At 43.9% G+C, this 25,924-nt stretch overlaps 1 protein-coding gene across 2 annotated transcripts in view; it reads left to right on the plus strand.

The window, feature by feature from the left end:
• The window catches only part of DCBLD1 (discoidin, CUB and LCCL domain containing 1), an 88,427-nt gene that overhangs the window by 57,318 nt on the left and 5,185 nt on the right, over positions 1 to 25,924 (plus strand). Inside the window, exons 3-14 of one of the 2 annotated variants that reach the window (XM_069726200.1) lie at positions 4,846 to 4,983; positions 5,615 to 5,666; positions 7,510 to 7,582; positions 13,705 to 13,838; positions 15,911 to 15,951; positions 17,660 to 17,866; positions 18,589 to 18,713; positions 21,714 to 21,861; positions 22,462 to 22,578; positions 22,975 to 23,059; positions 23,208 to 23,254; positions 23,332 to 23,451. In XM_069726200.1, the coding sequence (XP_069582301.1) occupies positions 4,846 to 4,983; positions 5,615 to 5,666; positions 7,510 to 7,582; positions 13,705 to 13,838; positions 15,911 to 15,951; positions 17,660 to 17,866; positions 18,589 to 18,713; positions 21,714 to 21,861; positions 22,462 to 22,578; positions 22,975 to 23,059; positions 23,208 to 23,254; positions 23,332 to 23,451 (1,287 nt within the window). The remainder of the gene's footprint in view (positions 1 to 4,845; positions 4,984 to 5,614; positions 5,667 to 7,509; positions 7,583 to 13,704; positions 13,839 to 15,910; positions 15,952 to 17,659; positions 17,867 to 18,588; positions 18,714 to 21,713; positions 21,862 to 22,461; positions 22,579 to 22,974; positions 23,060 to 23,207; positions 23,255 to 23,331; positions 23,452 to 25,924) is intronic. The other variant, XM_069726202.1, reaches the window with a different exon arrangement.

The raw sequence follows: 25,924 nt of genomic DNA on the forward strand, positions 1-25,924 counted from the left end.
ACCGGTGAATTTCAAAAATAAAAATAGATCATTCTTGCCCCATAGCTGTGCCATATAGTGCTCTGCACCGTTCATATTGCCCCATAGATCCTGCACAGATGCCCCATACAGTGCTCTGCACCGTTCATATTGCCCCATAGATGCTGCACAGATGCCCCATATAGTGCTGTGTGCCGTTCATATTGCCCCATAGATGCTGCACAGATGCCCCATATAGTGCTGTGTGCCGTTCATACTGCCCCATAGATGCTGCACAGATGCCCCATATAGTGCTGTGTGCCGTTCATACTGCCCCATAGATGCTGCACAGATGCCCCATATAGTGCTGTGTGCCGTTCATACTGCCCCATAGATGCTGCACAGATGCCCCATATAGTGCTGTGTGCCGTTCATACTGCCCCATAGATGCTGCACAGATGCCCCATATAGTGCTATGTGCCGTTCATACTGCCCCATAGATGCTGCACAGATGCCCCATATAGTGCTATGTGCCGTTCATACTGCCCCATAGATGCTGCACAGATGCCCCATATAGTGCTGTGTGCCGTTCATACTGCCCCATAGATGCTGCACAGATGCCCCATATAGTGCTGTGTGCCGTTCATACTGCCCCATAGATGCTGCACAGATGCCCCATATAGTGCTATGTGCCGTTCATACTGCCCCATAGATGCTGCACAGATGCCCCATATAGTGCTGTGTGCCGTTCATACTGCCCCATAGATGCTGCACAGATGCCCCATATAGTGCTGTGTGCCGTTCATACTGCCCCATAGATGCTGCACAGATGCCCCATATAGTGCTGTGTGCCGTTCATACTGCCCCATAGATGCTGCACATATATCTGTGCCATGGCCGCTGCTGCTGCTGCAATAAAAAAAAAAAAAAAAACACATACTCACCTCTCTTGATTGCAGCTCCCAGCGTCCGGTCCCGGCGCCTCCATCTTCAGAGGGCGCCGCACACACTATATGCCTGAACAGTCAGAGCGCAGACGCCGGGAAGATGGAGCGGCGCCCGGCGGCTGGAACGTGGACAGGTGAATATAACATACTCACCTAGCCCCAGCGATCCTCGCGCTGTCCCTGCCTTCCTCCCCGTCTTCTGTGCTGCAGCCTCTTCCTGTCAGCGGTCACCGGCACCGCTGATTAGAGAAATGAATAGGCGGCTCCACCCCTATGGGAGGTGGAGCCGCCTATTCATTTCTGTAATGAGCGGTCCCACGTGACCGCTGAAGAGGGGAAGAAGCTGCAGCACAGAAGACGGGGAGGAAGGCAGGGACAGCGCGAGGATCGCTGGGACTAGGTAAGTATACCTCAGCGCCCTCACCCGCCGACCCCACCGCTACCGTGACTCGAGTATAAGCCGAGAGGGGCACTTTCAGCCCAAAAATTTGGGCTGAAAATCTCGGCTTATACTCGAGTATATACGGTATTTTTTTTTTTTTTGTTAGGACGTTATAAGGGTTAAAAGTTGACCAGCGATTTCTCATTTTTCCAACAAAATTAACAAAACTATTTTTTTTTTTTTTTTAGGGACCACCTCACATTTGAAGTTAGTTTGGGGGGGGGGGGTCAATATGACAGAAAATGCCCAAAAGTGACACTATTCTAAAAACTACACCCCTCCAGGTGCCCAAAAACACATTCAAGAAGTGTATTAACCCTTCAGGTGCTTCACGAGAACTAAAGCAATGTGAAAGGAAAAAAATGAACATTTTACTTTTTCCCCTATAATTTACTTTAGACCCAAACTTTTTTATTTTCACAAGGGTATCAGGAGAAAATGGACCACAAAATTTGTTGTGCTATTTCTCCTGAGTACACCGATACTCAGTATGTGGGGGAAAGCCACTGTTTGGGCGCATAGCAGGGCTTAGAAGGGAGGGAGCACCGTTTGACATTTTGAATCCAAACTTGGCTGGAATCAATGGTGGGCGCCATCTAGTGTTTGGAGACCCCTGATGTTCCATAGTGGAAACCCCCCAATTCTAACTCCAACCCTACCCCTGACCCTAACCACATCTCTAACCGTAACCCCACCACAACCCTAACCCCCACACCACAACCGTAGCCCCAACCCTAATGGAAAAATGGAAATAAATACTTTTTTTTAATTTTATTATTTTTACCTAAGGGGGTGATAAAGGGGGGTTTGACTTACTATTTTTTTTAATCTTGATCACCGTGATAGACCCTATCACAGTGATCAAAATTAACCAATAGGAAAAATCTATTGTTGCCGGCTGGCAGATCTCGGCTGGCGCACTGCGCATGCACCCGCCATTTTCTTCCCAGAAGATGATGCCGGAGGGATTGGGGGACACCGGAGGTACCGGGTTGGCTCGAGAGAACCAATTTCTCTCTCCTCTGACGTGCTAGATTATATCAGAAGAGGAGAAATAAATAGGAAGTTGGACTTTTTTTTTTTTTTTTTTGCGGTCGCAGTTATTCGGTGAATAACTGTGATCGCAACACTGGAAATGGTGAAAACCAACCCGAATCATGTTTTCCGGGGTCTCAGCTACCCCCGATAGCCGAGACCCCGGAGATTTTCAGACGCTGTGGGGGCACTATAACCTTATTTCTCAGCACCGTTAAAAAGCGGCGCTGAGGAATAAGACTTACCCTTAACTGCCGCTCCTAAAAGGCGTATTGGCGGTCGTTAAGAGGTTAAGGTTAGAAGGCACAAGTTCCATTGACTTTATTAGGAACATGCAGTCTGGCATCTAGGGCACAAGCTACGGATAGGCAAAAAAATCCATCTTACCACGTGTAGCCCCAATCCAGTCCGGAGCACGGAAGGTGTCTCTGCCAAGGCGAAACAGCAATGAAGAATAATCCAGCTTCTCAGATCTTCAGTTATTGGTAAGTACATGAAATCATGATAACCTACAGTGGGGCAAAAAAGTATTTAGTCAGTCAGCAATAGTGCAAGTTCCACCACTTAAAAAGATGAGAGGCGTCTGTAATTTACATCATAGGTAGACCTCAACTATGGGAGACAAACTGAGAAAAAAAAAACCCAGAAAATCACAGTCTGTGTTTTTTATCATTTTATTTGCATATTATGGTGGAAAATAAGTATTTGGTCAGAAACAAACAATCAAGATTTCTGGATCTCACAGACCTGTAACTTCTTCTTTAAGAGTCTCCTCCTTCCTCCACTCATTACCTGTAGTAATGGCACCTGTTTAAACTTGTTATCAGTATAAAAAGATACCTGTGCACACCCTCAAACAGTCTGACTCCAAACTCCACTATGGTGAAGACCAAAGAGCTGTCAAAGGACACCAGAAACAAAATTGTAGCCCTGCACCGGGCTGGGAAGACTGAATCTGCAATAGCCAACCAGCTTGGAATGAAGAAATCAACAGTGGGAGCAATAATTAGAAAATGGAAGACATACAAGACCACTGATAATCTCCCTCGATCTGGGGCTCCACGCAAAATCCCACCCCGTGGGGTCAGAATGATCACAGGAACGGTGAGCAAAAATCCCAGAACCACGCGGGGGGACCTAGTGAATGAACTGCAGAGAGCTGGGACCAATGTAACAAGGCCTACCATAAGTAACACACTACGCCACCATGGACTCAGATCCTGCAGTGCCAGACGTGTCCCACTGCTTAAGCCAGTACATGTCCGGGCCCGTCTGAAGTTTGCTAGAGAGCATTTGGATGATCCAGAGGAGTTTTGGGAGAATGTCCTATGGTCTGATGAAACCAAACTGGAACTGTTTGGTAGAAACACAACTTGTCGTGTTTGGAGGAAAAAGAATACTGAGTTGCATCCATCAAACACCATACCTACTGTAAAGCATGGTGGTGGAAACATCATGCTTTGGGGCTGGTTCTCTGCAAAGGGGCCAGGACGACTGATTCGGGTACATGAAAGAATGAATGGGGCCATGTATCGTGAGATTTTGAGTGCAAACCTCCTTCCATCAGCAAGGGCATTGAAGATGAAACGTGGCTGGGTCTTTCAACATGACAATGATCCAAAGCACACCGCCAGGGCAACGAAGGAGTGGCTTCGTAAGAAGCATTTCAAGGTCCTGGAGTGGCCTAGCCAGTCTCCAGATCTCAACCCTATAGAAAACCTTTGGAGGGAGTTGAAAGTCCATGTTGCCAAGCGAAAAGCCAAAAACATCACTGCTCTAGAGGAGATCTGCATGGAGGAATGGGCCAACATACCAACAACAGTGTGTGGCAACCTTGTGAAGACTTAAAGAAAACGTTTGACCTCTGTCATTGCCAACAAAGGATATATTACAAAGTATTGAGATGAAATTTTGTTTCTGACCAAATACTTATTTTCCACCATAATATGCAAATAAAATGTTAAAAAAACAGACAATGTGATTTTCTGGATTTTTTTTTCTCAGTTTGTCTCCCATAGTTGAGGTCTACCTATGATGTAAATTACAGACGCCTCTCATCTTTTTAAGTGGTGGAACTTGCACTATTGCTGACTGACTAAATACTTTTTTGCCCCACTGTACATATAGATGTCATGTTAAAAACTGACGCGTTTCTGGTGCTTTAAGATGATTAAGGGTGCTTTACGCACAGAAATGTGTTTCAAACACGTAGTTTCTATGGATGTTTTTATGTTTATATGCCTGAAGATTTTTCTTCCGTGAAACTGGATAATTCTTCATTCAAGCCTCTAATCCCCAAACACTCAGTGAGCGGTTTTAACCTATCCTAAATAACACATTATAGATGGGTAAATGTATCATCAGCTGCATCCTTCTTCTTGGGATTTTTCGGAATATCTTATTCTATGAGTTGCCAAAGAAATATATACAAACATATCTTTTTTATTTTTTTTTTTATTTTAGCGAGCTATTGTGGGAACCAGAATACTGCATCTAAAGAGCTTTACCTGGACACCAATGAAGTCAGGATGCGCTTTGAGAGCGGACTCCATGTGTCTGGACGGGGATTTTTAATCAACTTTGCCAGCAGCGATCACCCAGGTATTGATAGTTACCCAATTGTAGCTTGTGTATAAATTAGTAGAAATATACGGTAGGACAATTGATGCTCACAGTGGAGAAGCCCAAATGTCAGTAACATAAACTTGCAACCAGGCAGCCCCCACATGTACTTATGCTGGCTAACAGCTGTAAATCATTCAGCTGCGGCGATGAAAACTAAATCTCCGAGCACTAAAAAATACTCGGAGGACACCCGAGCGTGCTCAGGAAATCTCGAGTACTGAGTATATTCGCTCATCACTAGTGATGGCCAATCGCAGGTAGCTGGTTGACACCCAGCATCAGATACCGCGGGTGCAGAGAGTGGGTGTTGCCTTGACACAATATTGCTGAAGGTTTAGTGGGTGCAGGTTTTGATGCAGAAATAAACAGGTTTTTGTTTTGACCAGTCTGTAGAGTAGATGGTGATATTATCTTATGTTTATTGATATTCTAGTAATCGTACACTTGAAACAGTTAACTATATGTAGGCATAAGATTTCCCCCCCATATGATGAGCGTTATTTGGTAATGATTATCACTAATTGGTAATTGGGTAAACCATTATACTGCTATCCTCTTCTATGTGAATGTAAGTAATTTTTCTTTTTTGTTTGTTCTTCAAAAACAGATTTAATCACATGCTTGTCCCGATCCAACCATTTTAAGGAGACTGAATACAGGTAACATTTCATATCTTTTCTGGTTGATGCTTTTGCATAAGACATTAGGAACAGTCATATACCATAATACCTGGGCTACATTCACACATCCTTTGGCAAACGTTGTATGCTGTATGTTTTTAAATGGCCAGCACATGGATCCATAGGTTTCATTGAGCCATCCAAATATAAATAGATCCATGTGTTCGGTCCTGGAGGCTGAAGAGGATGTCCTATTCTCATCTGCTTTGCGGATCAGACTCTGCCACTAAAGGGAATCTGTCAGTCACTGGGACGTATATAAGCTATTAATATGGGCATACAGGTGATAGAATGGTTAAACTTGTTTTACATGTATGCCTGCAGTCTTGTTGCTGAGGAATCTTTTTATCTCTGTCTATGCTAATGAATTCTTCAAGGCTCCGTGGCGTGTGCTGTCTGGAATAAAGGTACCGTCACACTAGACGATATCGCTAGCGATCCGTGACGTTGCAGCGTCCTCACTAGCGATATCGTCCATTGTGACAAGCAGCAGCGATCAGGCCCCTGCTGTGCTGTTGCTGGTCGGGGAAGAAAGTCCAGAACTTTGTTTCGTCGCTGGATCTCCCGCTGACATCGCTGAATCTGCGTGTGTGACACCGATTCAGCGATGTCTTCGCTGGTAACCAGGGTAAACATCGGGTAACTAAGCGCAGGGCCGCGCTTAGTAACCCGATGTTTACCCTGGTTACCATCGTTAAAGTAAAAAAAACAGCCGCTACATACTTACCTACCGCTGTCTGTCCTCGGCGCTCTGCTTCTCTGGTCTGGCTGTGAGCACAGCGGCCGCAAAGCAGAGCGGTGATGTCACCGCTCTGCTTTCCGACTGCCCGGCGCTCACAGCCAGACCAGAGAAGCAGAGCGCCGAGGACAGACAGCGGTAGGTAAGTATGTAGCGGTTGTTTTTTTACTTTTAGGATGGTATCCAGGGTAAACATCGGGTTACTAAGCGCGGCCCTGCGCTTAGTTACCCGATGTTTACCCTGGTTACCGGGGACCTCGGGATCGTTGGTCGCTGGTGACAGCTCTCCAGCGACCAAACAGCGACGCTGCAGCGATCCGGATCGTTGTCGGTATCGCTGCAGCGTCGCTAAGTGTGACGGTACCTTAACTCTCTGCCTCTTATCTCATTATCATACCTCCCCCATCAAGCGGCACAGTGCCCTGTGATGTGTAATGGTGGCAATAGTGCGATTATACAGTACCTATTCTGCCCTTCTATGGGTTTTCCATTCAGCGTTCTTCTGTTCAGGCGCCGGCGTGTGCAGCGATAAGGTGCTCTTCCCACTGTCTACCTCTTTGCATAGTTAGGAACCATACAGTTTCTGATGCCCGTCACCCATGTATGCATGGTGGAGAGAGCACCTTATTGCCACTCACACCAGAGCTCACTGCAACATAAGTAGCAGTGACCCACCAATGCCCAGAGACAGGTGGAATAGGTACTGTATAATCGCACTATTGCAGGGCGCCGGATTCCAGGGACACCATTACACATCACAGGGCACTGTGCCGCTGATGGGGGAGGTATGGTAATGAAGACAGGAGGCAGGGATTTATTCCAGACAGCACACGCCCCGGAGCCTGGAAGAAGTCATTAGCATACAGAAATAAAATGAGATTTCTCAACAACAAGACCGCAGCTATGAGGCATACAGGTAGGACTAGTTTAACATTTCTATCACCTGTATGCCCATATTAATAGGTTTATATACTTCCCCGGGGGTGACAGATTCCCTTTAAGGTTTATGGAAACTGTTACAGACAGATGACTAACAGAAGACGTCTTTTGTGCTTCATCCATTTTTCACTTATCTATTTTCAGCAGGTTCTGTCCAGTTGGCTGTAGAGATGTGGAAGGGGATATATCGGGGGATGTACACGAAGGATATAGAGATGTAAGTATTCATATACACTTATTGTCTGAGATTTTAGCTTAAATTCCAATGTATAGATGACATCCCAGGAAATTACTTTTTCCTTTATTCATTTGTATATCCAGAATAAATAAACATTGGGATAAAACATGACTATATTGTGATTTGATCTCTCTATAGATAGATAGCTAGATAGATGATATATTTTACCTTCTTTTCAGTCCATTCTGTTTCCTGTTCCTATTAGATGGTGAGAAAGTGCCATAATTAAGTGGTGAGATATATGTGAAACTCCTCATGTCAAGGTCAGGTGGCTGCGGTAAAATACGAACTCAAAGTCAATAGATTTAATGAAAAGCTTGCAAGCACCCACCCGCCTTGCTGGTACAGTCATCACCCAACCACATGAAGGAAGCAGAGATTAGTGACCTCTAAGATCTCACCTCTGTCACATACTGATTGCTTGGTGTGTCCCAGAAGTCCTTTGAAGAGCCTCACCTGACTCAGGAAACATAACAAGAAGCCAGCAGATTGCCATGCCTGACAATTATATATGACAGTGATCAAAATGACATTAGAGAGCTGGGTGCTCTCCGCGTCCATTAATGGGACTGTCTGCTTTCCCAACAATGGGTGACGGATCATTCCTAGTTTCTGTAGTTATATATAGACATTCATGACATTGTTGTCTTGGTTTTCTTTCTTCATGTAGGTGAACAAGGAAAACATGAGAGCCCCATCATTTGAGCAAGTAGTCATCAGTACCATTCATCAAGAATTTGGTTCAGTAATGATTACGAGTCGGTCATAAGACTAAAACATGACTTTAGCAGTCACACATGTTTTTCCTTATTTATTAGAAATGGGACCTGGGGCCTAAATTCCATCTATAACTGGTTTGTCTACATAATAACATTTTCAGTAAGACTTGGATATGAATAGAAGACATTCTTGGTGTGCATTTTTGCATTTTACCAGGGATTACTAGCTTGTGAAAGCTTGTTTCCTTCATTTAAAACCTAGTTGCAAGGACAAAGACTTGTTGTATTGACATTTGAGTTGCTAAAGTATGTTCTTGGCCTCGACCTTTCCTTGTGCATTAGAAAACACTGGTCATGTAGATCCCCATTTTGTGTAACTTATGATGATCTCATGGTATGTTATTAGTGGTTTTACATAGGACATCTGAGAAACCTGGTCAGAACAGTGGCTCGGTATCTAGTTCTGTTACCCTTCTGTTGTATGTAAATGGACAACTAGCAGTAACATCTCCGTGTAATTTTGTTACGGCCCACCGATTAAGAGTTAAAGGATCAGTTTATCTATAGACATACATTTAATCTTTAAAAAAAATGCATTGACCCTACACAATTCTGGCCTTAAACAACTGCTGATTGGCTACATTTGCAGATCAGTGCTCGTTTAGACAGGCTGACCACTCTTCTATGGACACAGAACAATTGTTTATTTGATAGGCTACATCGGCACAATAATTGTCATGTCATTGATTGGCAGCACATCCTTTCTAGTAGAAAAGGATGTTGCCAACAATAAGCTAAAGTACAACAGAAGGGGGGATGTCGAGTTGTTAAAAACATTAAATTAGTCATTTTTTGCTGGTCGCTAATTTGTACTATGGTAAAGAGCTGTAATCACATCTTCGGGTCATCATTTGAAACAGTTGACAAGGTTGCTGTCAGGAATGGTATAAAGAAACAAACCATCCCCAGGTCCAGAACTGACTATCCACCACTGCTCTCGGTGTATGCATTGACTGCAGCGCTGATGGCCACATAGAAGCCAATCATTGAGCTCAGCAGCTTTGCCAGTGTGGATGGAAGGTCCCCATTAGAGCTGATAAGAGCACTGATTGGCTGCCGCACTCTTGATGTGACGTCAGCTCCGCAGCCAATGGCAGCCACCGGAGGTTGTGGCAGAGATTCGCTGGTGGAACCGGGGAAGGTGAGTACAGGGCGGTTTGTTACTTTGTTTATAGTAACCTACAACTGGGGACCAACTTTATTGGAAGAGAAAAACCCCTATAACTCAGTAGTGATGTAAATGAATAATTTGATTACTGTACATTTTATGATCGACTAAAGTAACCGGTGTGCAGACATTGATCTAGATGGAATAACTGAAAGGTTTCGGTAGGATTACATAAAGGTGCATTTACTCAATAGACAATTGGCCATTGCCCGATTTATCTACCAGTGTAGACATGCCAGCTATCGCCTGACTGGCAATGCTCATTCATTGGGTGAATGGATTGTTTCTGTTATCACTAAAACCCCCTTGTTATCAGTGCCACATTGCCCCATGATCGGGCTTGTGCTGCGAACAACATGATGCTGTATGGGGTCAGAACTTTCATATTCGCAAGTGTTTGTCAGCCCATGTAACAGGCCAGTAAACGGGCGCCGAACGTCTTGTGTATAGTCAAACGGCGCTAGATTATTCTGCATTTACGGCCCAAAATCAATACAAAGTAGTTTAACCAACTTCTTATTCAAAGTTACTCACCTTTCATATAAATGTATTTTCTTTGTAAAATGCTTCACAGATGGGCTTCACCTCCTACATGTTGCATATCAGCCAGGTCTGCTTTTATGCTTGTGGTCACTATTACCCGAACTCTCCACTCTTACCAGGCACATTACTTGGATTTTCCTATTCCGAGTTGGTTCCCATATTTGTGGATTCAGGCAAGCCCTGACTAAAGCATCCATTCCTAATATACATATTGCTGGAGACGAGTATGATTTTGAGTTGTGTACCAAAATAGATTCCCATATGCTTGATGGGTTTAATGTGCTGACAATAATATATTCAGCTTTGAGCCGCATCAGTGGTTACGCGAGCCGTCCATCTGCAGCTAGAGCCCAGCGCTGTACATGCCTGGTGTCTGCACATCCCCGGACAGGCAGACAGACAGGCTCTGTGAGAAAATCCAGTTCATCTTCTCTACAGACAGATATGGTTGGATAGTAGCACCTGACAGAGGTCAGAGATCCCCCAACAACAATCACATTCCGGCACAATATCCTGAGGGTGACGGACAGGCACGTCCAGTAATTCAGGTGCACAAGGTTGTTTCTTTCCCAGTTCAGCAATAGATTCACATTACTATATCATACTGTAATGGCCATTAAAGCTGCGCTCTATTGTTTCCAATTATGTGCGATTTCGCTGATTGTACCATTACTTGTCCAATATATTTCATGAAGTAGTGTCCAATTTGGATTGTGGCAGCAGAGCCCGGTTCTCAGCCTTTTTATCTAGGGTTTCTCTATGTCTCTGGCTGCTATTAGAATACTATAAATATAACCGAGACAATATAAAAGACTTAGAGCAGGTTAGTTTTACTTTCCTGGTATTGGTTATTATCCCAAGTTCTGATAGACATATTATGAGGCCTGGCGACACTACGTGTGGACAGACAAAGCCAACAACGAGGGATCTGACCAGAGAACAGATCTTAACTTTGCCACCTTGGTAGAGTGTTTTCATCACTATATATGCTGTATACAACACTGACACCTGAGCAGCTGCCTATTTGCTTCCATTCTGTTGTACACAGCTAGGGTCAAACAACCAAAAAGTGGCACGGAGTTAAATTGCGCAAAATTTCACACAAAATTATGCTTTATTTTTCCAAACTCTTTCTAAATGTAACAGCAGTAAGATTGAAAAATTAAAGCCTCACCACCACACGGATACAAAATAGGTCGCTGTTGGACGAGCGATTGTTCATCTGACAGCTACCATATTTCTCCGGAGTCTTCCATGCACACAAAGGTTCAGCTCAGCTAAGCATTCCTGTCCTCTCTGAGAGCCCCTGCTGGACTGGTGGTAGCTCATCTCCTGGAGAACAAAAGGATTGGCCGATGGAAAGCTGACATGCGTATCCTACTCTTCCCCAACAACATTCTTCAGTACACATTTGACTGGCAGACTATCTCAATTGGTTTGTTTGGCCAGCGTTGGTCTAAAGGTACCGTCACACTTAGCGACGCTGCAGCGATACCGACAACGATCCGGATCGCTGCAGCGTCGCTGTTTGGTCGCTGGAGAGCTGTCACAGACAGCTCTCCAGCGACCAACGATGCCGGTAACCAGGGTAAACATCGGGTTATTAAGCGCAGGGCCGCGCTTAGTAACCCGATGTTTACCCTGGTTACCATCGTTAAAGTAAAAAAAAACAACCACTACATACTTACCTACCGCTGTCTGTCCCCGGCGCTCTGCTTCTCTGCACTCCTCCTGCACTGACTGTAAGCACAGCGGCCGGAAAGCAGAGCGGTGACGTCACCACTGTGCTTTCCGGCTGCCCGGCGCTCACAGCCAGAGCAGAGAAGCACAGCGCCGGGGACAGACAGCGGTAGGTAAGTATGTAGTGGTTGTTTTTATTACTTTAACGATGGTAACCAGGGTAAACATCGGGTTACTAAGCGCGGCCCTGCGCTTAGTAACCCGATGTTTACCCTGGTTACCAGCGAAGACATCGCTGAATCGGCGTCACACACGCCGATCCAGCGATGTCAGCGGGAGAGCCAGCGACGAAATAAAGTCCTGGCCTTTCTGCCCCGACCAGCGATATCACAGCAGGGGCCTGATCGCTGCTGCCTGTCACACTGGACGATATCGCTAGCCAGGACTTTGCAACATCACGGATCGCTAGCGATATCGTCCAGGCCCCGTCACACATAGCGACGCTTAAGCGATCCCGACAACGATACGACCTGTCGGGGATCGTTGCTGCGTCGCTATGTGGTCGCTGGTGAGATGTCAAACAGTGAGATCTCCGCAACGACGCAGCAGCGATGCGGCGACCTGTACAACGATGCTATTTCATGACGATTCAATGGGATGTCCTGTCAACGAGGTCGTTGGTAAGGTGTCAAACACAGCGATGTGTGCTACCCAGCGGGACCTCAACGATCAAAAAACGGTCCAGGCCATTCCGACACGACCAGCGATCTCACAGCAGGGGCCTGATCGCTGCTACGTGTCACACATAGCGAGATCGCTACTGAGGTCGCTGTTGCGTCACAAAACTTGTGACTCAGCAGCGATCTCGCTATGTGTGACGGGGGCTTTACATTACATACTTAAGATAGTCTTCCAGATCAGCTATAAATGGGTTCTTTGGCTGACCTTTATTTAAGTCTGGCTAGTGGTGTCTCCACGGAGTTCATTTTAGATGATCTTGTTTAGCCTTGTGGTCTTAAAGATAACCTGTCGCCAGGTCAAAATTGGCCTGTTTTTGTTCTCATTTCATTCTCACTCCCCTGAATATTCTGTTTTTCATTTCTTTTAAACCCACCATACAGTTCCAGAGACATGGTCCTTTTTATTTAGTGGTAATTGGTAGTTCTTAGCAAAGGGGCGTGTCTCACAGGGTAATACTGCCAGTCAGCCTAAAGACACGCCCCCAGACAATCAGAGCCACGCCCCCTTGTATAGACCTGCAAAATTAGAAGTATATAAAAAGGGCCATATGTGTTGAGCCATATGGAGGATTTAAGGGAAAATAAAATGAGAACAAAAACTGGCCACTTTTGACCTTGTGAAATTTCCTCTTTAAGGTAGCCATAGGCATAAGATAGCTGTTGGCAGAAATCAGTGGGTCAACTGACTTTAATTCAATAAGTTCAATGACTTAAGGGGTTTTCTGGTTTCAGAAAATCCTGGTCCCCAGGCACAGTTTGCTTTAAGAAAAACAAACCGTGCTTTACCCGACATCTCCGCTGCTGCACCTAATCCTACTGTTTGGTAACTGCAGATGGCTTTTCTGAGCACAGAGAACCTTTTTAAGACTTTGCAACTGTATTTTTAGGCCAATAAGCAGTGCTGTGCTTCTAAAATAATAAATTGGGTGCAGTAGTGAAGCTCCTCCTTCAGGGCTGTGGAGTCGGGAGTCAGAGGTTTGGCTTACCGACTCCACTGCCCCGCCAACATGCTAGCCACGGTGCTGTATTTCTATGAAGTTATTGAGTGTAGGATTTATAGAAACCTCATTTTATGATAAAAATTACGGTAATGCTGAAAATCCCTTGCAACATTTTCCCTGTTTTCTCCCTTACAATTAATAGCACAATATTTTGCAAATGACGAGTATTTTTAATTTTTTAATGTTGCAGACTTCTTTACTTTGCAAAGCAGCGATTCATGCTGGCGTTATTGCGGACGAATTAGGCGGTCAGATTCATCTCACTCATTACAAAGGTGCAAGTCGATACAGCGGGGTACAGGCAAATGGAATCCTCTCAAAAGAGTAAGTTTGAGTCAAGCATATTTTTGTGCATATTCAGCGGCGTTGTTCCCTGTTTGCTGATTAATTTTACCGTATATATCAGTGTTCCCCAACTCCGGTCCTCAAGAGCCACCAACAGGTCATGTTTTGAGGATTTCCTTAGTATTGCACAGGTCATTGAATGCCTGCCTGTCCAGGTGATGCAATTATCACCTGTGCAATCCTAAGGAAATCCTGAAAACATGACCTGTTGGTGGCTCTTGAGGACCGGACTTGGGGAACACTGGTATATAGTAATATATTGGAAAGTGACTTGGTCTTCTCTATAGAACTTCATAAACTCCCTATGTTAAAAGACAAAGCATGTAGCCAGTGTCAAAAGTAGAAAGTGCATCTAAAAATACTTTGTAAAAATAACATTAGAGACGCCCAAAACAATTGTATAGGAAAGCACCTCATTTCCCAGATCTGTACGTTAGGCCGGTTGGACAGAACTGCAGATATTTTGACCTGTATGAAAGCTGTTCTCAGAGCTGGTTATACCCCAGTCTTTGTTTTTTAAGTCTGCGTTTTCGATGAATTTCCATGGCGTGGTTATGTGCAGCAAGTCTGAGCTAGTGTGAGCTGAAATGATACAGCAAAGTTCTGAATGGCCTCCTTACTGTGCGTCCCTGACCTTGTCCCTCCGACTAAAGTAATTAGCAGTCTCCTTCTAGTGTGTGGGCTCACCATAGTGTTCTCTTTCATAGACCTAGAATGGCCATTGTTAGGGGTAAATGCTCAAGTGTTTTCTCAATAAAGGGAGGTAAATGGAGTTCAAATGCCAAAGGCAGTGCCGCTGTTCTGTCGTCACAGGCTACAATTCCAGCTATTCCCCTGTGTGTGGACTCTTGGAGTCACGTTTACGCTGTTTATGGACCTAAATATTTCTAGTTTCAGTGCATTAGTCACCAAGCGATGTGTGCCTTGTGTTGTCACAGTTCGCGAATACTTCATTATTGCCACATTGTACTATGGTAAAGGTCGTGTGCCGCTGGCAGGTGGTAAAGAGCAGATATGTAGTGGCTTTTACTATAAGGGCAGCCATACACCTTAGGCCTGATTCACACAGCCCATGATTGCTATTCATCAGTGTTTTAGATGGGCGTTTCATCAGTGTTTTTTTGTCTGTGTCAGTTTTTGCCATATGCGGATTACAGACTGATGCCATCTGTGTGCTGTCTGATTTTCACAGACCCGTAGAGTTATTGAACCATGACTTGGAACAAAAACGCTCATGGAGCTGTGATTTTTTTGCAGACCACATAGTCTTCAGAAAACATGAACATATGAACAGCCCAATAGACTATAGTGGGTAGATGTTCTATGTGTGAAAAGCACTGATACAACTAGTACGTGACTCGTGGATGGCTGACTGAGGCCTTAGATGTCTGTAAGCCAACTGCTCAGTAGGCCAATGGTTCTCACCCCCCGATCCACTCATACACACACGTGCCCATCTCACGCTTGAGTGTTCTCTAGAGGTAGAGTGGAGAAATCCGCTACCAAACGCTCCTGGAATAAAGGATTGGCCACTTTTATGTCCAACGTTTCTAATTCTTCATTTGCCATCAGCGGACCCTGCCTTATACATGTCCTGCTGATATCACAGCAGATACCACAGTGTAGCATAAAGCCGTATACTGGACACTGCAACGTTCACATAAAAACTTGTCTCTGTATGCTATTTTGGTGCAAAATGAGCTTCCTTTAGCCTGACACTTGACTGGACAGCGTATTGCTATGACCCCAGTCCCCAAAGACACCGCCTTGGGAACAGCTGTTGAATCGCCACAAGATGACATTTTAAATACTACTCCTAAAAAGTGAATAAACATGACAATGATCCGTGACACGGTGAGGACTCTACTCAGACATACAGAGGGCAAAGGCCACTGACAGGAAAGAAAAGCCTTGTTCAGTGATCATCTGTGGTGCAGGCACAGATAGGAGCAGCACTTTGTACCTCTCCGATAATGAGATTACCCGCCTCCTGAAAGAATGCTTTGTCTCCTGCTACTAATCACTTCTCTCCTTTGTGTTTTTTCTCACAGCGGCTCACTTTCTGATCGGAGATTTGTGTTTAACAGTCTTGGTAAGAATAATTTACAGTAAACTTCTGTGTGTGTCCTTGTGAGTGAACTAGAATAGGTTCATGGTCAACTCAGTGACTACAAGGTGCCCAGGTCCTTGTAAAACAAGCCCAAAGCCTCATCCTTTCAGCACACTGTTTGACAATTGATATAAGGCATTTCTTCTGGTAGGCTGTTCTTGGGTTTCACCAAACATGGTACAGGGCATTATGGCCAAACATACCCACTTTAGTTTCGTCTGTCCAAAAGGACTTATTTCAGGAGTTTTGTGGTTTGTTCAGATTCAACTTTGCAAGTTATAATGTTCTTTTTAGAAAGAACGGGCTCTCTCCTGGCAACCATTTTGAACAAGCCACACAGTTTTTTCTAATTGTCCTCTCATGAACATTTAACATGCTATTTGAGGCCTTTAGGGTGTGAGCTGTAGCTCTTAGAGCTTTTTTTTCTTTTGCAATTTGTCTGAGCATGGCACAGACTGACTTTGCTGGGATAACCGCTCCTGAGAAGATTGTCATCTGTCTTGGATGTTTTCCTCTTGTCTTTCTGTCTGTAGAATGATGTATTCCTAATTGTTTTGAAATTTCCTTATAACCCTTCACAGATGGATGGGCAGCAATAATTGCTTCTCTACGATCATTGCTGATGTCTTTCCATCTTGGTATTGTGTTAACACATACCTGACTACTCCAGAGCAGCTCAAACCTTCTGCTGTTATGGCGGGAGTCACGTTAAGGGCATGTGGTTAGCAGCACCTGCCTATTACTTTTCCACCTTATTATGGAAGGAGAAAAGGTGTAATTAGTTTTTTACTTATTTTTTTTGTTAAATGACAGTGTATTTTATCATGTGTTATTCTGCATCTGAGGGGTTATACCTGTAGGGGCTCCAAAGACCAAATTTTTCTATATAGATAGGCATATATTCATAGATACATACTGTATGTATATGTAATAATGCACATAACTGTATGCAGGACATGTATGTCTATGGATATGCCTGCCTGCATATAATAATTTGCCATTATGCATTACATGATCACAGCATTACATTATCATATATGTGATAATGTGTGCAAACTGTAAAGCGCTGCGGAATATGTTAGCGCTATATAAAAATAAAGATTATTATTATTCTCATGCATCAGTTCAGTAATTAGTATTGTCTGGCAGAGGATCGTGAAGGACGTTCAGAAATCAGGCACCCGGGGTCATAATAGATCTGCAGCTGCTGTGTAAAATATGTAGCTTGTTAAGGCAATGTGTGAAGGTTACACAAATTCCACATTCTGAGTCTGCCTTCAGGGCGGCTCCTTCTGATGTGCCGTACTAGAGCCATCCTGACTTCGCTGCTTTATGTCTATGATATGTGCTGGTAAGTTTTGCCAACACTGGTTAGGACGCTTCTGAAGCATACACCCAAAACATAATGTGTAGAAATGATCCGGTACGGTTTTGTGTCGGTAGGTTAGAAGTGACCAAATAACCATACCACACTTAGCCAACTAAATATGTTACGGCATTAACTTTTCCGATCAATCATTCTTGGGTACCTCTACGAGATTAGCTTCATTTTCCTGTGTCTGGAGATCAGGCTTCATGCCAGTGTTTTGTTTTTTTTCCACACTGCTTAGGCCACGAGTGAAGGCCATTCATGATCCAAAGAACAAGAGCTGGCTTTATTTTATTAACCTTCACTTGTTGTTCCATTAAGATTGCAGCACTTCGCTCACTGGAGGACGTGAAACAGACAAATTTTCAGCTACCTCGTCCTGGGAGTGGAGCAGTGAGACTGGTGAAATGACACTATGGTCTCCTGAAAAGGCACAGCTCAACAGTCCAGGTGTCTCTTGGGCATCCAGTCATCAGTCTGTCCGTGAATGGCTGGAAATTGATTTAGGAGACAAAAGGAAAATTACTGGTAAGCCCCATCACGGTTTCACAAAGCAAAGGCGATTCTGCTGCATCACTCTTTTCCATAGACAGAGCCTAGCCTGAAGGGTCCCATACACGTTAGATGGCCGACTAGCTAATGTCTATGACTCTACCTTGACTGATATCAGTTAGATCTCCCGATCCTTTGCTTTCTCTGGAGGCACGCCATCACAAGTGGTGTGTGACAGCAGTATCCGCCCCTCTCCCTATAGAAAACATATGAATAAAGTTACAAATATAACACACGTGTATCCTTTTATTCCTCAATCAGATTTTAAGGGATTCTCTGGCCATCTTCATAGACATGAAATATGACGATCTCCTGACATGGTTTCATAATGTTTTGTGTTCCCCATGCAATAACAATCGTGGAGTAACATTTCTGAGAACTGTGCTTTGTGGCATTCCCATTATCACTCCTGAGAATATATGAAGAAGTTGTCCCAAGAGCTCTCCTGTAATTTTATAGGAAATGCAAGTACTATTAACACACAACAATTTTCGAGCCTTTTTTCTTAGAAATCTGCAGTGCTGCTAAAAATGTGTTGCATAACAAAGTCCCCTTAGGGCTAGCTAACACTGGCGTATAACATGGACGAGCACAATCTGATTTATATTAAGACTATGGGGTAGTACAGACCTGCCATTTTTTTTCTCATGCCAGTAAGGTATTAACGCTTCAGAAACTTTCACTGCTTTTTTTCCCAGGTATTGTAACTTCAGGATCCACATTACCCAACTTTAACTTCTATGTGACGTCTTATATCATCAACTACAAAAGGGATGGATCCAAGTGGAGGACGTATAAGGGAGCACTGAGCAGTGAAGAAAAGGTGACTTCTGATCTGTGCACACTTATTCCTGCTCTAACCTAATCTTGCCTTTTTAATTTCTGACAGGTGTTGAACCGCCATAATCTATATATTTAAATTATATTTTGACCATTTTTCAATTTACTTTTGTTAAAAAGAATGCATGGTTATACATGTATTTGTTTTCTCAAAACCCCATCTTGACTGAAAAAAACAGAAATGTAGAAATTTTTGCAAATTTCGAAAAAATTGAAATATCACATGGTCATAAGCAGGGGTGTCAAACTGCATTCCTCGAGGGCTGCAAACAGGTCATGTTTTCAGGATTTCCTTGTACTGCACAGGTGATAATTTAATCACCAACTCATTATTTGTGTAGGTGATTAAATTATCACCTGTGCAGTACAAGGAAATCCTGAAAACATGACCAGTTTGCAGCCCTCGAGGAATGCAGTTTGACACCCCTGGTCATAAGTATTCAGACCCTTTGCTCAGACACTTATATTTATCACATGCTGTCCATTTCCTGGTGATCCTCCTTGAGATGGTTCTACTCCTTCATTGGAGTCCAGCTGTGTTTAATTAAACTGACTTTATCTGGAAAGGCACACACCTGTCTATATAAGACCTGACAGCTCACAGTGCATTTCAGACCAAATGAGAATCATGAGGTCAAAGGAACTGGCCAAGGAGCTCAGAGACAGAATTGTGGCAAGGCACAGATCTGGCCAAGGTTACAGCAGAATTTCTGCAATACTCATGGTTCCTAAGAGCAGAGTGGCCTCCATAATCCTTAAATGGAAGAAGTTTGGGACCACCAGAAGTCTTCCTAGACCTGGCTGTCCAACCAAACTGAGCAATCGTGGGAGAAGAGACTTGGTGAGAGAGGTAAAGAAGAACCCCAAGATCACTGTGGCTGAGCTCCAAAGATGCAGTAGGGAGATGGGAGAAAGTTCCACAAAGTCAACTATCACTGCAGCTCTCCACCAGTCGGGCCTTTATGGCAGAGTGGCCCAACGGAAGCCTCTCCTCAGTGCAAGACACATGAAAGCCCACATAGTTTACTAAAAAAAAACACATAAAGGACTCCCAGACTAAGAGAAATAAGATCCACTGGTCTGATGAGACAAAGATAGACTTTTTTGGTGATAATTCTAAGCGGTATGTGTGGAGAAAACCAGGCACTGCTCATCACCTGCCCAATACAATACCAACAGTGAAACATGGTGGTGGCAGCATCATGCTATGGGGGTGTTTTTCAGCTGCAGGAACAGGACGACTGGTTGTCATTGAAGGAAACATGAATGCTGCCAAGTACAGAGATATCCTGGATGAAAACCTCTTCCAGAGTGCTCTGGACCTCAGACTTGGCCCGAAGGTTCATCTTCCAACAAGACAATGACCCTAAGCACACAGCTAAAATAACAAAGGAGTGGCTTCAGAACAACTCTGTGACCATTCTTGAGTGGCCCTGCCAGAGCCCTGACCTAAACCCAATTGAGCATCTCTGGAGAGACCTGAAAATGGCTGTCCACCAACATTCACCATCCAACCTGACGGAACTGGAGAGGATCTGCAAGGAAGAATGGCAGAGGATCACCGAATCCAGGTGTGAAAAACTTGCTGCGTCATTCCCAAGAAGACTCATGGCTGTACTAGCTCAAAAGTGTGATTCTACTCAATACCGAGCAAAGGGTCTGAATACTTATGACCAAGTGACATTTCAGTTGTTCTTTTTTAATAAATTTGCAAAAATGTCTACATTTGTTTTTTTTCAGTCAAGATGGGGTGCAGAGTGTACATTAATGAGAAAAAAAAGAACTTTTTTTAATTTACCAAATGGCTGCAATGAAACAGTGAAAAATTGAAAGGGGTCTGAATACTTTCCGTACCCACTGTATGTGATTTGCATGCGTGCTGTCACATGCATACTAGATGGGTGCAGTCTCGAATGCAAGTATGTTGAGCAAGACCAGACATGTCTAGTTGGAATGTGGCTGAAAGTATGTAAATCGCACACTTGCTGTCACATGATCACCCACTTCCGGCATTGGAGAATCCTCAAAACGTGCAGTGTGCGTGATGTGAGGATTCACAAGTCTGCAGTCACATAGCGTGACTACAGAATTGTTTCCTAATGCCGGACAACCCCTTTAAGGTGCCAATCAATATTGATCTTTCTGCAGCTCTGGCTAGTCTAGCGTTCCAATTTGTGAGGCTAAGGCTACTTTCACACTTCCGTCTTTTACAAGACGTCGCAATGCGTCGTTCTGTGTAAAAAAACAAAACAAAAAAAAAACGCATCCTGCAAAGTTTCCCGCAGGATGCGATTTTTGCACATAGACTTGCTTTACCGACGCATCGCGACGTATGGACACACGTTCCATACGTCGTGCACTGGATGCATAGGTAATTGGGCGGACCGTCGTCACAAAAAGCGTTCAATGTAACGTTTTTTTGTGCGACGTGTCTGCCATTTCCGACCGCGAATGCGCGGCCGGAACTCTGTCCCCTCCTCCCCGCTCATTACAATGGGCAGCGGATGCATTGTGAAACTGCATCTGCTGCCCACGTTGTGCTTGGTACGTCGGGCCGACTGTTTTTGACGGCCCCGTACCGATGGAAGTGTGAAAGTAGCCTTAATGTTACGTTTTTCTAGTAGGATGCACTATGGGGCTTATGTCTGACTGACCTTTATATTCTGTGTATGGGCTACTTCTAAGATGACATAGTGGTTACCCAAACAACTTTGATTTTGGCTGAACAAACGTGACAGCAAAGTGTGTGTGATTATTTCTTTGGGAGGGCATACAAGGCTTTGCCTGACACTTCTTCCCTCAAGTCTTTTATCTGGATCCTGACCTTCTTCTGCTCTATATTACTTTCCTCCAGCTTCAGCTCTTGATTTCCTCTGGTTCCATACCTGCTTGTAGTGATAAATGGCGGAATGCTCAATTTCAGAATGAAATGTGGGTCTTCACACCTAACTTTTCTGTTTTACTTGTATGTGTTTTTTTTAAGGTTTTTGTGGGCAGCTCGGACTTTCAGGGTCATACTCGTAACAACTTTATTCCTCCAATTGTGGCTCGCATCGTCCGGATTATTCCACGGACCTGGAACCAAAGGATCGCTCTGAAGGTGGAGCTGGTGGGATGTGGACTTGCACAATGTATGTAGAGATGTCCGTCTGTGGTTGTGTTCGGACGTGTCACCGTGTATGTGGGAGGCAGAATGCTCTTTTAGTTGTTTTTTATCGTAGCGCGCACATTGGAATTTTATGTCCATTAGTTTTGTTCTTAGTTGAGAAGTGGCCATGAGCGGTATATATATTCAGGTCGCACTGATCCTGTAATGTGCGTCAGAATCACAACATTGCCGCAAATTATCATTGTGACATCCTGCAAAATAAGCTTTAATTAGTCTGAATTATTCAAATGTATTAATATAAGCTAATCAAGTACCTGTGTAACAAGTAATGATTTTCTACTAAAACCATATTGGTTTGTATAGAGGTGCACAGCGTCTTTACTGTACCTCTTTGCCAGGGGCGCATGCGTGATTTTTTTTTTTGGCATATTCTCTATATATCGTGGCACGGACCCTCAGATGCGGTCTGCATTGTCATACAGGAGCCCACGGACACTGTTCGGCTCCGCACTAAGGAGCTGCGCTGTTGTACCGGCCTCCATGCTGCCGATACTGACTTAGTGGTACTTTTTTAAATCTTTTTTTTTTTTTTGATCCTCCCGTCTTGTTTTGACCTTCACAGCGCACAACTCCTCCACTCATCCCATGTGGAAGAAGCCAAATGAGAAGGACCGAAAAAATGTCCTGAAGGAAGAAAAGAACATCACTGAGCCTGTTCCTTCTGAAGAAAATGATTTTGGTATTTATTCTTTCCATTCGTTTTATGTTTAGAGATATAGTAACGCATTTCTAATAGAAAACCATTTCGGCAACATTTCCTTATGTCGTTCCTCTGGAATTCTTCCTGGAAATGTGTGCACACATAGATAATGAGAAAGGCATCCCCCAGTTATGTTCTGGGGAGGGCGATGTCAGTGCAGTCATACAGGTGGGATAACAAGGTGGTCCAGCATTGCTGCCGAGCTTCCTGCTCTTCATACAGACAGCGACCACAGGACCCCCATTCTCATAGCTGGTGGATGCAGACCAGGGAGAAGGTGACATGCTTGGATCCCGGAAAACCCCTTTAATCTGTTTTTATTTAAAGCTAACATCTGATTCAACAGTCCCATATATAATCTGTCATTTATTTTAGGGTGGAAGCTGATCGCAATCTTTCTCACCTTGGCGCTGGCGGTGTGTGTATTCATAGCGGTCATCTGTATATGTGTAGCAAGAAGGTATGTATCTCGTCTCCATTATTCCCAGCATTTGTGACACTGATGTAATCACATGGGGATGTTTTTTTGATAAATGATATCGGGCAGTCACCATTAGCAGATAAAGCAATATATTATCCTGTAAGTCTCCACCACTAATGTATTGCAGAAAACGATTGAAAACAGACACCTATAAGACTGAGGACCAGAATACTGGTGAGTGAGCGATGCGTGAAGCATTACACTTAGGGGGTCTGCTGGCCTGTATAATCTAGACGTGGTCTCTTGTGCAGGGTGCTGGAAGCAGCAGGAGCAGCCATTCATGAGGCCGCAGTCCGCAGAGTTTACCATCAGCTACGCCAGTGACAAGGACATCCTGCAGAAGTTCGACCTTGTCAAGTGCGACACGGAAGGTAGGAAACTAGCATCACTGCATACCTGCCTTCATTTCCCTCCTGTCTGCACACTCCATCTGCCTGGGCATGAAGTCCACACCCCACATACTTCCGCTGCCGCCATCCGTGTTACAGGGGTCCGTGGGGCCGCCCGCTGCCAATGCAGGAGATCCACTGTATCATCCAAAATCATGCTTTTCAGGATCTCTGCCATTAACCCTTACTGACGTGGACATTTTTTTTTCATCTGCTTTGTGTTCCTGAATTTCAAGAACCATATCTTTTTTTTTTTTTTTCCGTTGACATAGCCAAGTAAGGGCTTGTTTTGTTTTTCTCTTCGTTTTTTGCATAATGAGCTACTGTAGTCGTTTCACACCATTTATCTTTCCATAAAATGTATGGGAAAAAAATAGTTTAGAGTGCAATGATGAAAAAAAGTGCAATTCCACCATTGTGGCTTCATTTTTAATTTTTGTGTTCACTGCCTTGAAAAAATAACCATGCAGCTTTAGCCTACGATTACTATCACAACAGATTTATATAGTTTTTAATGTTTTACTACTTGGAAATAATGAAAAAAAAAGTCGACCAATTTAGAGCCATATAAGATGTATTATGACAGCTTATATTTTATTTTTTACATAGTTTGTACAGGTAAGTTGTTAGTTTTTTTATGTTCAGAGTTTATCGGATGCAGTGATAACAAATATTAAAAGAAAGCATGTTTTTTAGCTATAGAATGGGGAAAGGGTGGGAATTTAAACTTTTGCTTTTGTTTTTTTATATACATTTTACACTCTTGATCCTTATCTTATATGACAGCACTTCTTTTGGCAAATGCAGGGGTCTTCAGTAAGAACCTGGCTGCCGTGATAATTTAGATGGGCTCTCAGCAATCACATCGCAAAGGAGGTTGCGGGGGCAATGGAGTGACGTAGAAGGCTATATCACAAAATCTCCACGGGGGTTATCATCCCTTGGAATGACACATTTTACCTTGTGGAAGTGAAGACTTTCATTGTAATGAAAGCAGAGATCATTCTATCTGTGATACTAAGGCCTCGGGATTTCTGAGTCCTACAGTATTCAGGACTACAGTGGGGCAAAAAAGTATTTAGTCAGTCAGCAATAGTGCAAGTTCCACCACTTAAAAAGATGAGAGGCGTCTGTAATTTACATCATAGGTAGACCTCAACTATGGGAGACAAACTGAGAAAAAAAAATCCAGAAAATCACATTGACTGTTTTTTTATCATTTTTTTTGCATATTATGGTGGAAAATAAGTATTTGGTCAGAAACAAACAATCAAGATTTCTGGCTCTCACAGACCTGTAACTTCTCTTTAAGAGTCTCCTCTTTCCTCCACTCATTACCTGTAGTAATGGCACCTGTTTAAACTTGTTATCAGTATAAAAAGACACCTGTGCACACCCTCAAACAGTCTGACTCCAAACTCCACTATGGTGAAGACCAAAGAGCTGTCAAAGGACACCAGAAACAAAATTGTAGCCCTGCACCAGGCTAGGAAGACTGAATCTGCAATAGCCAACCAGCTTGGAGTGAAGAAATCAACAGTGGGAGCAATAATTAGAAAATGGAAGACATACAAGACCACTGATAATCTCCCTCCATCTGGGGCTCACCGCAAAATCCCACCCCGTGGGGTCAGAATGATCACAAGAACGGTGAGCGAAAAATCCCAGAACCACGCGGGGGGACCTAGTGAATGAACTGCAGAGAGCTGGGACCAATGTAACAAGGCCTACCATAAGTAACACACTACGCCACCATGGACTCAGATCCTGCAGTGCCAGACGTGTCCCACTGCTTAAGCCAGTACATGTCCGGGCCCGTCTGAAGTTTGCTAGAGAGCATTTGGATGATCCAGAGGAGATTTGGGAGAATGTCCTATGGTCTGATGAAACCAAACTGGAACTGTTTGGTAGAAACACAACTTGTCGTGTTTGGAGGAAAAAGAATACTGAGTTGCATCCATCAAACACCATACCTACTGTAAAGCATGGTGGTGGAAACATCATGCTTTGGGGCTGTTTCTCTGCAAAGGGGCCAGGACGACTGATCCGGGTACATGAAAGAATGAATGGGGCCATGTATCGTGAGATTTTGAGTGCAAACCTCCTTCCATCAGCAAGGGCATTGAAGATGAAACGTGGCTGGGTTTTTCAACATGACAATGATCCAAAGCACACCGCCAGGGCAACGAAGGAGTGGCTTCGTAAGAAGCATTTCAAGGTCCTGGAGTGGCCTAGCCAGTCTCCAGATCTCAACCCTATAGAAAACCTTTGGAGGGAGTTGAAAGTCCGTGTTGCCAAGCGAAAAGCCAAAAACATCACTGCTCTAGAGGAGATCTGCATGGAGGAATGGGCCAACATACCAACAACAGTGTGTGGCAACCTTTTGAAGACTTACAGAAAACGTTTGACCTCTGTCATTGCCAACAAAGGATATATTACAAAGTATTGAGATGAA

Source organism: Ranitomeya imitator, chromosome 5, assembly GCF_032444005.1.
Source record: "Ranitomeya imitator isolate aRanImi1 chromosome 5, aRanImi1.pri, whole genome shotgun sequence".
Classification (NCBI taxonomy): Eukaryota; Metazoa; Chordata; class Amphibia; order Anura; family Dendrobatidae; genus Ranitomeya; species Ranitomeya imitator.